A 12,083-nucleotide genomic window follows, 5' to 3' on the forward strand; every position below is an offset into this window, starting at 1 on the left:
ACATATTTTAGGGATTCAACCTTCTCTAAATTACAAATTCAAAAGGCCACAAATCTTTGGAATGAATAAATGTTAGCAATAAGTATTTCCTAATTGCTTGCATTCTAGACAGTGTTCAATGTGTTCAACTGAAGAAAAAACAACACAACATGACTCTACAAAGACGGGCAAGTTTGATGGTATCAATTCCATCACAAAAAGGGTAGTGGATTCAAAGGAAAATAATCACATTAATGACTAATGATTATTCAGTATCTTCTTCCAGTAGTAGAGAAGCACTATCAATAGTCTCAATAAGTTTTTTTTTTGGATATTTTCAGACATAACATTCAGTTATGAGAGGCAGACATGGCTGAGGCAACCCCGTCTATTGCCTTCGAGTAGTAGAGAAACACTATCAATAGTCTCAATAAGCTTTTTGAATATTTCAAAATATTCAGTTTCGAGAGGCGGATATGGCTGAGGCGACCATGCAGTAGCATCCATCTCGTTGTGCATTAGCACTTTACCTGTCAAATTGAGTATCATTCTTACTATCAGGTGCAACCGGTACTGTGTACATATATCAGTGGCGTTGTATCCAGTAAAACTGGTTTTCCGTGAAGATCAGAAAATTTCTGTTGTGGACCATCAGAGATAAGACGAACAACATGGATCATAGATGAGTCTCTAGCAAGCCACTTGAACACCAATTAGTTGATAACGCCCTCTCTTTTATTCACCATCTAGGTGAATAAGTCCTCGAATCTTCATGCGTTTATGAGCTGATAGGATTCGTATTCGATCGTCTGGAGCGCTGCGAACACCTTCTAGACTTCCACCGAAGATTAGGCACTGCCTTCCGCCGACGGGTATCGGTCGTTCAGGTCAGCAGCGATTGGACTGTGACTGCTTCGATGGGCACTCCATCAGCAGCAACTGGCCTTTTGCTGGCGGCGTCTCACACCATGGCCACCCTTCTGCAAACCGCGACTCTCCCTCCACCGTTGGCACCTTGTGCCATGACTTGTCTTGCATGGTTGTAACTTCTAGAAAATTGCTCTGTCCAATTCCACATCTAGTAGGTTTGGCGACTTGTCTTGCATGGCGGTTTGTATCACTTATATCTCTGAATATTCATCTCAATTTGTAGGTTTGGTTGAAGCTCCAAAATATAACATTCAGGCGAGTCAGCAACTCGGCATTCAGGTTAACAGAAGGAAAAATTCATGCTTCGATCTAAAGCCCAAAGAGCTGCGGCTCATTCCGGGCTATGGGTCGTGCCAGCTGCACGCTCGAGAACGAGGTACTCCTTCGCGTCGCCGGCCGCCTTCTTCCCATTGGACACCTCGGTCTCACCAACCCCCTCCTCCTCCAGATAGCGAACGATGGTGTCGAGGCATCGAGCAAAACCGACGCTTGTAGATACTCCTGCTGGACGCACGCCCGCACCGGGGGTCTCGACTCGAGGAAGAGTGTGGGACGTTGGAGTGCCACTGAAACCGCCGAGGGATGGCCTGGTGCAATTTGCCAGCAGTCGGATCTGTAGAAGATGTAAAAGTCATACAACGTCCTCTGCATCCGTCGAACCAATGATGCAGCATCGTGCGTGTGGGCTTCTGCTGCTACCTGTACGACCAAAGCCTGAAGTTCTTCAGCGAAGTAATTTGTCCGCGGAGCTTTGCCTGTGCAGGGCCTCCCGCCGCTTACCCATGCGCTCTCCTCAGTGTCCTCCGGCCCAGTGTTGCGGCCCGTGCCCCGTTTCCACATGCCCATGAGCGGAGCGGTGGAGGACGGCTGGGTTGGGGAGGCGACGTCGGTGGGCAACAAAGCAGCTCCTCGTCGGGCGCCGAGACAGATGCCGAGGAGATGGCGAGGGTTGAGGAGACGCTGAACAGGAGGAGCTCTCCACGTTGTCCATCCCAACCTCTCCAACGGAACCTTGTAGAACTCCTCCAGCGATTCCCCTTGTGCCCCTACGATTCTTATTGGGTAATAAAACCGAATTGAACGACCGTGCTCGAGCAGCTCTCCTTCTCTAGGGCGTGCTTGGCCCAAGGAAACGTGTGAATAGTTATGTTTAGCCAAAAAAAAAATTCTTCCTCCTTTTAAATCTCAGCCGTCAATCTTTGAGGTTCACACAAAATTAACGGATATAAACACATGACGTATGGAACTCTATGAAAGCCTCCGTCCTTTATTATTAGGTAGAGATATACAATAAGAGTACTAACATTCCAATGCTAGCTTAACCAAAAGAAGGTCAAAATTATTATAGAATTTGTCAAGATTCTTGATAAGATAGGCTTTGTTGTGGAAATCAATATTAATAACACCCAATCCTCCATGGCTTTTGGGTTTCCAGACTTCGTCTCAGGCCATAAGAGCAGGGCCCTTTCTTCCTATCCAAATTAGTTGCAACCCTGTTCAACCGATTAGTTGCTACTTTCGTAAAGATTTTAAAGCTGTCGTTTGGAAGGTAAATCGCTGGATATTGCTGAATACGACTAGCATCCTTAGTCTTGGGCAGTAGAATAATTTTCCCAAAGTTTAAACTAGGAATGTCAACATTTTCTGTATGTAGTTGGTTAAACAACTGAATCAAGTACACCTTAATCATATAACAAAAACATTGATAGAACTCCGCCGAAAACCGTCTGGCCTAGGGGCCTTGTTGTGTTCTATTTGAAACTCCGTGGTGTGAATTTTCTCCTCAGTTAACGGAGAGGTCGAAAACTCATGTTACACCTGCAAAACATGAGGAATGTCATGATTATGTGACTCATCCAGCGCAAAAGAATTTTCAGCCGAAGCTCCAAAAAGCCCTTTTTAATAATTAATACTGAAGGTCCAAACAGGTCTTTGACTTACAACAAGCAAAATATAAAACTATTGATGGGCAAATGTTCTCTCAAGAATGGCAATATTGACGCAGGGACTTTCATGGCTGTGCTTAGCACCAATAAATTCCGTAGCACGAGTTCTTGAATTACTGGATTTAAGAGCCATATATGGAGTCAGCCTGCCTACAGTTTTCCTCAAGTTAATAATAGATAGGATTTTCTGGATGGAGAGAGGGCCCACATCAGATGTAGGAAATCACGGTGCACATGCGGAGGCTGGGGGCGTTCATGGGGCAGCATCTCATAGAAGACACCATCTGGTTGGAGGGAGCTCCATAAAAGGAGATGAAGAGAATACATATCCATATACACGTCCACTCGATGAGGTCTCACAAAATTACGTTCGCTTGCCAGATTCGTGCAACAATCATCTATCATGTAGGTCGTGCAATAGGGTTAGGAGGTATCAGAAATCGGACAACATGATAGGAGTCGAACAAGAGTTGTGGATGCGGGGTGAGCAGCGGCTACTGATAGGACTTCTGTAGGTTGCCTGACGCTGGGACGATGAATACGCGATGGGGGATTTTCTAAATCATTGGTTTCGGGAGCCATACATGTAGGTCTGCTTGGACTGGCCTCCAGTTTCGCCTTTTAAATGCTCTAGTCTAGACAACTCCTGAGCAATGCTGCCGTGACGGGTGAACTGCAACGTTGGATGTCGTAACGGCAAGTCTCCGGCCACGTTTCATCTCTGCGAGTCACCTTTGTGATCTATTTCAGCCGCGTTCGTCAGCCACGTTCGGGGTTGCATGCATGTGTATTGACTGTTAGGCCTGCGCGCGTATGCTTATATATATATATATATATATATATCCCCATTTAACCAGTAACTCAGATAGAAGCAACGAAAGAAACAGAAGCCTGTATCTATAACTTGGCATCTTCATGTTGTCGCATGCATTGCGTTTGTTTCAAGAAGGGGATTTGGGGCAACCGCCCCTATTTCAATACGCATGCATTGCGTTGCTGTGTTTGATAGCAAAGTATTATATAAACTGAAGTATCCAAAACTGCAGTAATTTTGCCTGTAGGTATGAGATACAGTGGTTTTACCAAAACACAATATTTTGAAGTATTGACAATAAAAAGAACTTGTTTGGTTGTTGCCGCACAACGCTGTAAATTTTACTACCTAGCCGTTGCGTTCAAATACTCCAGCAGCTACATAGCCGTTGCGTGCACACGCAGCTAGCCGGTCGTTTGAATACACTTCTGTTGCGTTTTTGTAGCTAGCTAGCTGGCTATCCCTTGACATCTGCGTGCATAACAACCGAAGCTGAACGGCTAGCTTGTATATAAAAAGAGATATCATACAAAAAAGACCACCCACAGCCCGGCGCCGCCTGTGACTCACCTGGTGGCGAAGCTACACATAGAAGGATCAGCTTGGCCTTCTTCGCGTCACCATCGAGGCGCAGCGGAGCTACGCGTGGAGGTGGCGACCCACCACGGCGTAGTTCGCCAGTCATCTACGTCACTGTTGAGCGGGAACAGCTGCACGAGGACTGGAATTGCGCGGCCACGCTCCGCGCATTCACTCTTTGCATCTCTCTGTCCTCTGTAAGTCCTCCTAATTGCTCCATCCATGTGGGGGAATTTTTTGAAGCGTAAACACCGAGAAGATGATGAGTTGGCCATCCTCAAAGCCGTATACACAAGCGAGAGAGGTTCAACCAAGCGCCAACGTATTCACACTTCCATCCTTAGGGGAGATAAGTACGTGAGAGAAGTTTTGGAGGGTCATGAATTGAGATGTAAAAGAGATTTTCAAATGGAAAAATATGTATTCCATAATTTGGTGAAGTGCTTCCGAGAGAGACAACTTCTACAAGATGAGAGGCTTGTTTGCGTGGAAGAACAAGTAGCAATATTCTTATATACCCTTTCGGTGAATGCAAGCAACCGTACTCTACAAGGGCGATTTCAACATAGTGGTCAATCTATAAGCACATATTTCAATAAACTGCTACAAAGTATCATGTCAGTATCTGGACGGCTCATACAATTGCCACCAATTAATGTTCCTTTAAAAGTTTCAAGCAACCCTAAGTTTATGCCGTACTTTCAGGTATGCATCTTGTAGTTCTTACATATAATTTATAAATATTGTTACATATTTCTCATCAGTATTACTTGTCTTTATGAAGGATTGTATCGGAGCAATTGATGGGACGCATGTTCCGATTAGCATATCTCCAAGACTACAGGACCCATATCACAATAGAAAAGGAACATTATCACAAAATGTCATGGTGGCATGTAATTTTGATAATCAGTTCGTCCATGTTAGTGCGGGTTAGGAAGGTTCGGCTTCTGATGCTCGAGCGCTACAAGATGCACTAGAAAATTATTTCTATGTGCCAGAGGGAAAATTTTATTTGGTTGATGCAGGATATGAAAATACACCTAATTTTATTGCACCCTACTGGAATGTCAGGTATAAACAAATTCTTCTATTAGAACAACAACTCTAAGTGCACATATAACTATCTTCATTATTTTTTGAAATTTCAGATACCATTTGAACGAGCAAGCTAAATGCAACCAAAGGCCACAAAATGCTAAAGAGCTATTCAATCTCAGGCATGCACAACTGCGTAATCACATAGAGCGTATCATTGGCGTTGTGAAGAAGCGTTTCCCAGTATTGAAGTGTGCCTCACAATACCCAATTGAATCTCAACCTGATAGTCAGAGCATGTTGTGCAGTTCATAACTTTATTTGCAATCACGAGGGGGAGAACAATGGTTTGACTAGGTTGGCTCCAATATTGACCAAAACATATAGTTGATATTCCAAGTGGGGATACAAAATATAGAAGTAATGTACAATCTCTCAATGAGCGGCGTGCATTGGGTCATTCAAAAAGGGATCAAATTGCTGAATCCATGTGGAGAGACTACTGTCAGTATCTGCAGGAGCGGGCTAGAAGAAATAGCACATGACTAGTGGAATTGTTGAAGCTAGAATAAAACTCATATGATCAGTAGAATATTTTTTTATCAAAATAATGTAGTAGCTTTGCTTTACATTTATGAGTAGATATCTAATGTAAGATGCAGCTATCAACTGGTGCAGCAAATATGAGTGTTTGTGTCCTCTACAATGCTATTTTCTTCTAAACAATTGATCAAACGTGCAACGCCCACCAAAATAATTATTGCACTATACAACACACATGTACTACCACCAATAATCCGGGAGCAAAAATAGCATGACGGAAGTAACAAAATTGAAGGATTGTACGTTTATGGAAGCAATAAGAGCACCATCAAAACCAAATTTAGTGCTGAAACAAATGTATGCTAATATATATTCGTGTTCCTCTTTTTATTCATGGCACATGGCACCGTGCACAGTGATATCTTTTGAACTAAAATGTAAACCGAAAGTAATATGAATCGATAAACAAATAATAGAGTATCAAAGAATTTTCTTTCTCATACAAAAATAACTAGAATGAATTGTTACTTTAAATTTGACGGCCAAGCACTTTCTTGAGGATCTCCAGAACCACATCATGCTCCACTGTCATGAAGATTTCACGGTCAGCTCTTTGTCCTTTCAGATACTCGATCGTCTTCAGATGTTCACTTGCTGAGAGATCTGGCATGGTCTTAAGTTTGACAATGCAATTGGCAATGCAATAAGGACCTTTGTCAGGATTCTTTTTTTCCATCAGCGCCATTTTCACGTCTCTGTAGCTCTCAATTTGCTTCGTCTTTACTTTCAAAAAAAATTTGCTTCGTCTTTACATCCACATAAGTTTTAAGTTCTTCTTTTCTAACTGCAACCAGATCTTCAATTGTTGTGTCTTTGCCTCTCTTAGCCTTACCTTCATCATTGCCTTTAGAAGCCCTAGCCTTTTTCATAGGTGGTGGGTCAGGAAGTGTGTTCACGTCTTCTGTGGGAAATTGGTTACTATTATTCTCCAGACATTCTGTGTTTTCAACAGGAAATACTTCGACATCGTCACCATATATGCCTTTACTCCACTCATAATGTTGATCTTCAAAGTCTGGAGCCGGTAATGTTGGACTAGGCGAATTAAGCCCGCGGCATTTAGAACTTGTTGTGTGAAGGTTTCCCCTTGTGGCATATCTGTAGCCGAACTGAACCTCTCTTCAACCTGATCTATTGTCCTCTTACAACCCTTGCCCTCCGCTAATTTACATGGGTACAGAGGAATAGATTGTAAACTACAAGCAAGCAAGAACATATGCTAAATTGATTACATGTGAAACCAACGTACCATCATAAATTGCATGCAAATCATCATAGTAAGGGAAAGCTTTGTATCTCCACTTCTGTTGTTCTTTGCTCAATTCATCCCATTTTTCTGGAATGGTTGTTAGCATTTTGTTAATAGGATCAAAACCGAAGCCACTCTTCTCTACAGTAGATTTGACAATAAAATATTCTTTCTTCAACCGCTGCTCCCTAAATTTTAGTTGATCAACAACAAAATTAGCTATCGGAAACTGATTGTTCAAGCGTGTAGCCATGCTTTTCCATCCTTCTTTGGTCCATCCATTCTGACCACGAAATTTAGCAGCATCTGCATACTCTTTCATCACAGAAACTAGAAGGTCTAATTGAGTAGTGGTCCCTGATGCTCTGTTTTTCTTTTCTGCAATTGAGAAACAAAATGCATCAAATAAAGCGTTCAAATCAACACAAACATCAGGAAAATTGACAATAATACAATCACTCTCATCCATGCTTTTGTTCAACACGCATGTAAGGGGATGACCTCTGAATTATTCTTGACGACATGTGGTAGCTAGCTGAAAAATATAGTGCATGGAAGTAGCACCGTAGTGTAGTACTAGAATATAATATATGGATCAATTAGACTAATTATGATTAGCGGCAGCAACGGCGGCGGAGTAATTAGGCAGACGACCTCTGAGCAATCTGAGGTACAAAAACCTTCGTAGCGGCGCCTTCACTGATCTCAAACGCAACAGCAGCTCGCTCCCTCGGGTTACCCGTGTGCATCATACCAGACTTTATAAAGGAGAAGGAACATGAATCGAACATATAGATTTTGGCTCAAACAAGGATTCATCCTTTGGAGATAGCAAGAACCAAATAGATCTAGTGCCCTGGCCTAGTCCATCACGGGCGGAGGAAGGGGCCAGCGGTCGGCGTGAAGATGTGGGAGGAGCCAATGGGGGAGGATGAAGGACAGTCTACTAACCTTTGGTCTCTCCGTTGCCGTCTTGTTGTTTCCCCATGGCCGACAAGGGAGATACCTCCAAACGCGACAGGGCGGCGTGGCGGCGGCGTGGTAGGAGCGAGTTGTTGAACAAAGAGGGAAGGGGAAGGATAACGACGTGAGACCCTTCTTTTCGGCTCCTCTGTATTTTAAAAAGAGGTCTGAGGTTCTTTTTTTTATAAAGAGAAAAAACCACAGTTTGGCAAATACTACAGTATTAAAACCACAGTTGTTATGGACAACCAAACAGGTCATTGTAAAAAATACTATGGTAATCTCAAAAACGGTGGTATTATCAAAATACTTTGCTATCAAACAGGGCAGTCTGAAATAAGTTTTGTTTTCAGATTCGCGTTCATTGTGACAAGTGCTTTGAAATAAGACCCATTTCAATACGGTTTGATGAGTTTTTGAATCTCTATTAAGTTCCGTAAAAAATCATAGGTTTTAGATACTACTCTCTCCGTTCCATTATTCGCTCGTAAAGAATTATAGAACGGAGGGAGTAAGACTTAAAACTACAAGTTCTCTCGTCCAACAACTTTGCAGATAGTGAGCAAGTCGTGTGGCCGGGCAGGCTGGACAGGTGTGTGCCCATGCAGCTGCATGCCCCTGCGAATATCCTATGTCTTTCATCATGTACTACTATGTCAGATTAAGTAAGTGTTCTATGTATTTGATCACAACCTCCTGTTAATGTGTTCATGCAGCCGACGTACTAACTTATCAAACGATTAGGCTATGTACTTGTGCGTCTACCTTTATTAGCTTCCGTCTACGTACTCCTGGTGCTGCGCCTAAAGGTATTAGACGACGAATCACGTCATAGATTAACAAATGAGTAATACCTTAATCATCAAATATCTGATGCAGTTACGCGGAAGGCCATCATGCGTGGGTGAGAAGAGGTGCCAAGTGCATTATAAGGCTTAGCAACTAAATTTTTCAATGCATAGGTGCTTAGTTTCTGGTTGCTAAGCTCCCTTCATTTAATTAGGGATAGACTCAGATTTGTGATTCCACCTAGGTACATGGGCTTAGCATCGTTTCCTCCTGAGGTCACCATACTACTCTCTCTCTTCTTAATTAACACGTCACATCAGATTTTCTGCTTAATTGGCAACCTTAGCACATGTACAAGGTGGAGCATTGGGAGAGGCGTAAGTCCTTCTTTAGACCCTTCCAATGCACTACCTAGGAAGCAAAAAGGCCGAGTGCGTGAACCTAGGCAACACTAATTTAATGATGAAAGCTCACTAATCCATGGAAGAGTTTAGTTGCTAAATCATTAAATGAAGGAAACTTAGCTACAACAAGTTAAGCACCTATATTGGGGCCTTTAGTTGCTAAAGTTTTTAATACACTTAGCCCCTCATCTAGGCACCTGCCCATTGGAAGAGGCCTCATTGTAAAATTAACTTGTGAAGCATCCTCATTAAGACACAACACTTTACAAAGAATAGTCATTAGAGTAAATAGGATTAATTGAGTGTATTGAATCTTAGAAGTTGGCGCATCTCCCACAGTCATGTTCTTCGACTTAAAAAGACATTTAATGGTGAAATGATGTCTGTTACATGAACAGAAACATTCACTGACAAGATATGGTCCTTGATGAAACAATGCATTTTTTGTAAAGGTGTATCCCTAGGACAAGAGATGTCCCATTGTGAAAACACACTCCCCAAAGGTGAAATGAAGCGCTAGAACATTTACACTAAGACGTTATAAATTTCACTATGTAACTTCCCAAAGGATGTGATAATAAAAATTGCATTGGCTGTGCCAAAACACTAATGCACTGTAATTTCTTTATCCGCTTTAATGAAACTTGAACCTATCAAATGCAACCTTCAAAAGATTGAAAAATATACAAAAATCTCAAATTAATTTCACCAAAAGAATCAAACAATATCTACAACAAAGCGTGATCCTTAAACTAATATTTACTAGTAGTGAAGAATATAAGTGCTAATATCTTATGCATGCATGTAGGGAAATGTTCAGATATAATTCGATCGATCGAGATTTATATGTGTCTGATCACTTCTAACATTATAAACGTATTGGAAATGTTGACAGGTAAAACTAGTTCTCCCAACTCTGTGCGTCGCTAAGGGAAAAAGTCCACAAAACAGTTATGTTATATGAAGTTACGAACCAAACATTATTTTGTAGAACAACGATGATAATGTTGTTTCGGTTACACACCGGTGGCCAAGTGTTGGGTTGGAAGCTAAGACTCTGATGTCACGCACCAAATAATGTTGGGTTTGTATAATATTCATATTGTAAACTAGTCAGCTTCAGTTAAGTCATCTCTGCCGTGGTCTCTTTTTTCCCTGCCACCGCGTTCTTCTTCCTCCAACCCGGTCAATCCTCCGGCAGCTAGAGACTCTAACACGCACCGCCTCACCTCCTATCTTGCCTGAGCTATCCTTGCGGGGTCCCATTTCTACAGGTCGATCCAGTCAATCAAGCATGACATTTGACTAGAACTTTTAGTCTCCATAGGCAATGGATAGGGACCTTCTTTTGGCTGGAGCCTTGGTTTCCTGGATCTCCGTTATATATTGATTTCTTGGACTTGCTTTCTATCTCCTCAGGCCAAATGTTGTTGAGGTTCTTGGCTACCCACAATGGGAATTGGAACATCTTGTTCTGAAGAACGTTTGGACCCAAGGAAACCATTGATTGAGCCCAGCCTTTGAACGGAGCTTCCACTTTGGGGCTCTTCTTTAGTGGCTCCACATACAGCACCTTATGCTAGCGACTGACTCTTGTGTGGACCACACCTTTGTGGAAGGCACCCTCACATCGAATGACCAAGATCTTCACGTGGCAGCTTCCACGGAATTGTCTCCATCTGGAATAGAGGTTGTCAAGCGGAATGGTCCTGCCAATGGTTTATGCCTCTTTTGCGGTGTCCTAGAGACTAGGACCCATATATTTTTCGCTTGCCTGGCTGGCAAATTTCTTTGGTACTTTGTCCGTGAGGCTCTAGGGCCTAATTGGAAGTCTAGACTTGTTTGGGTTTGTCAAAATTTGGTCCAACCAGACTAGGAGGAGAAGACGCCTCTTTGGATTAGGGGGTGCACACCACGTCATCTCGCAGTTCTTGTGTCGAGCCGACGACCCACCAAGAACTGAAGAATGGACCATGCATGCACTGGTCCTCGACGTAATCAAGATTGAATGATCGGCATGTTTATCACCAGATTGTAACCGACCATGTGTAAACCCTAGATAACCTCGATGCCTATTTAAGAAGAGGGGCTTAGTCTGTAGAGGCACAATTTCAACGTCTAGCTCTTGGAACTCATTCAAACGATCTTGAGGTAGATCATACTTTCTTTGTACCACATCCACAGTCAATATAACAAGAGCAGGACGTAGGGTTTTACCTCCTTGAGAGGGCCCGAAACTGGGTAAAATATCGTGTCCCCATTCTTCCTGTTACCATCGTTCCAAGACCACCAGCTCCAGACCCCCTACCCGAGATCCGCTAGTTTTAGCACCGACACCCTCCACTTCTAATATTTTTGTATAGTGCACTCTACTTCTAAAATTTATGTATTTTGAATGCAATGAAAGGCATGTTTAATACTCTCTCCATTCCACAATGTAGTGCACCCGCATTTCCCGAAATCTAAGTTTGACCATAAATTTAGCCAACGAGACCGATTGCGGCGGGAGCAAAAATTATAACACTGGATTCGTATCGAAATACCAATTCCCGGAAAGAGCGGGCGCACTACATTGTGGAATAGAGGGAGTATGGAGTGAATAGGCCGATTTGATCATTTTGCTTTTTTTCCTCACCTACGTATTGTTTTGGTCCCACTAGTAGAAAAAGTGCCTATTGTCCCGGTTGGTAAGGGCCTTTTGTTCCGGTTTTTGAACCGGGACTAAAGGCTCGTTACTAAAGCCTCCCCCTTTAGTCCCGGTTCTTACACGAACCGGGACTAAAGGACCT

The 12,083-nt window shown here is 42.7% G+C and overlaps 1 protein-coding gene across 1 annotated transcript; it reads right to left on the reverse strand.

Annotated features, from left to right (window-relative positions):
- Window positions 1-455: 455 nt before the first annotated feature.
- LOC123163634 (uncharacterized) lies at window positions 456-1,949 on the reverse strand. Its single transcript, XM_044580994.1, has 2 exons — window positions 1,609-1,949; window positions 456-1,522 (listed from the first exon to the last, which is right to left on the reverse strand). Exons 1-2 carry the CDS (start codon window positions 1,753-1,755, stop codon window positions 1,241-1,243), a joined length of 429 nt encoding a protein of 142 aa, XP_044436929.1. The 5' UTR covers window positions 1,756-1,949; the 3' UTR covers window positions 456-1,240.
- Between the last annotated feature and the right edge of the window lie 10,134 nt (window positions 1,950-12,083).

Source organism: Triticum aestivum, chromosome 7D, assembly GCF_018294505.1.
Source record: "Triticum aestivum cultivar Chinese Spring chromosome 7D, IWGSC CS RefSeq v2.1, whole genome shotgun sequence".
Lineage (NCBI taxonomy): Eukaryota > Viridiplantae > Streptophyta > Magnoliopsida > Poales > Poaceae > Triticum > Triticum aestivum.

Bases quoted from the DNA above. Each gene is read 5' to 3' on its own strand.
- LOC123163634 (XM_044580994.1), bottom strand. From the start codon at position 1,755: ATGGGCATGTGGAAACGGGGCACGGGCCGCAACACTGGGCCGGAGGAC. The intron at 1,523-1,608 runs GTAGCAGCAGAA...CATCTTCTACAG, and splicing joins TTCAGGCTTTGGTCGTACAG to ATCCGACTGCTGGCAAATTG.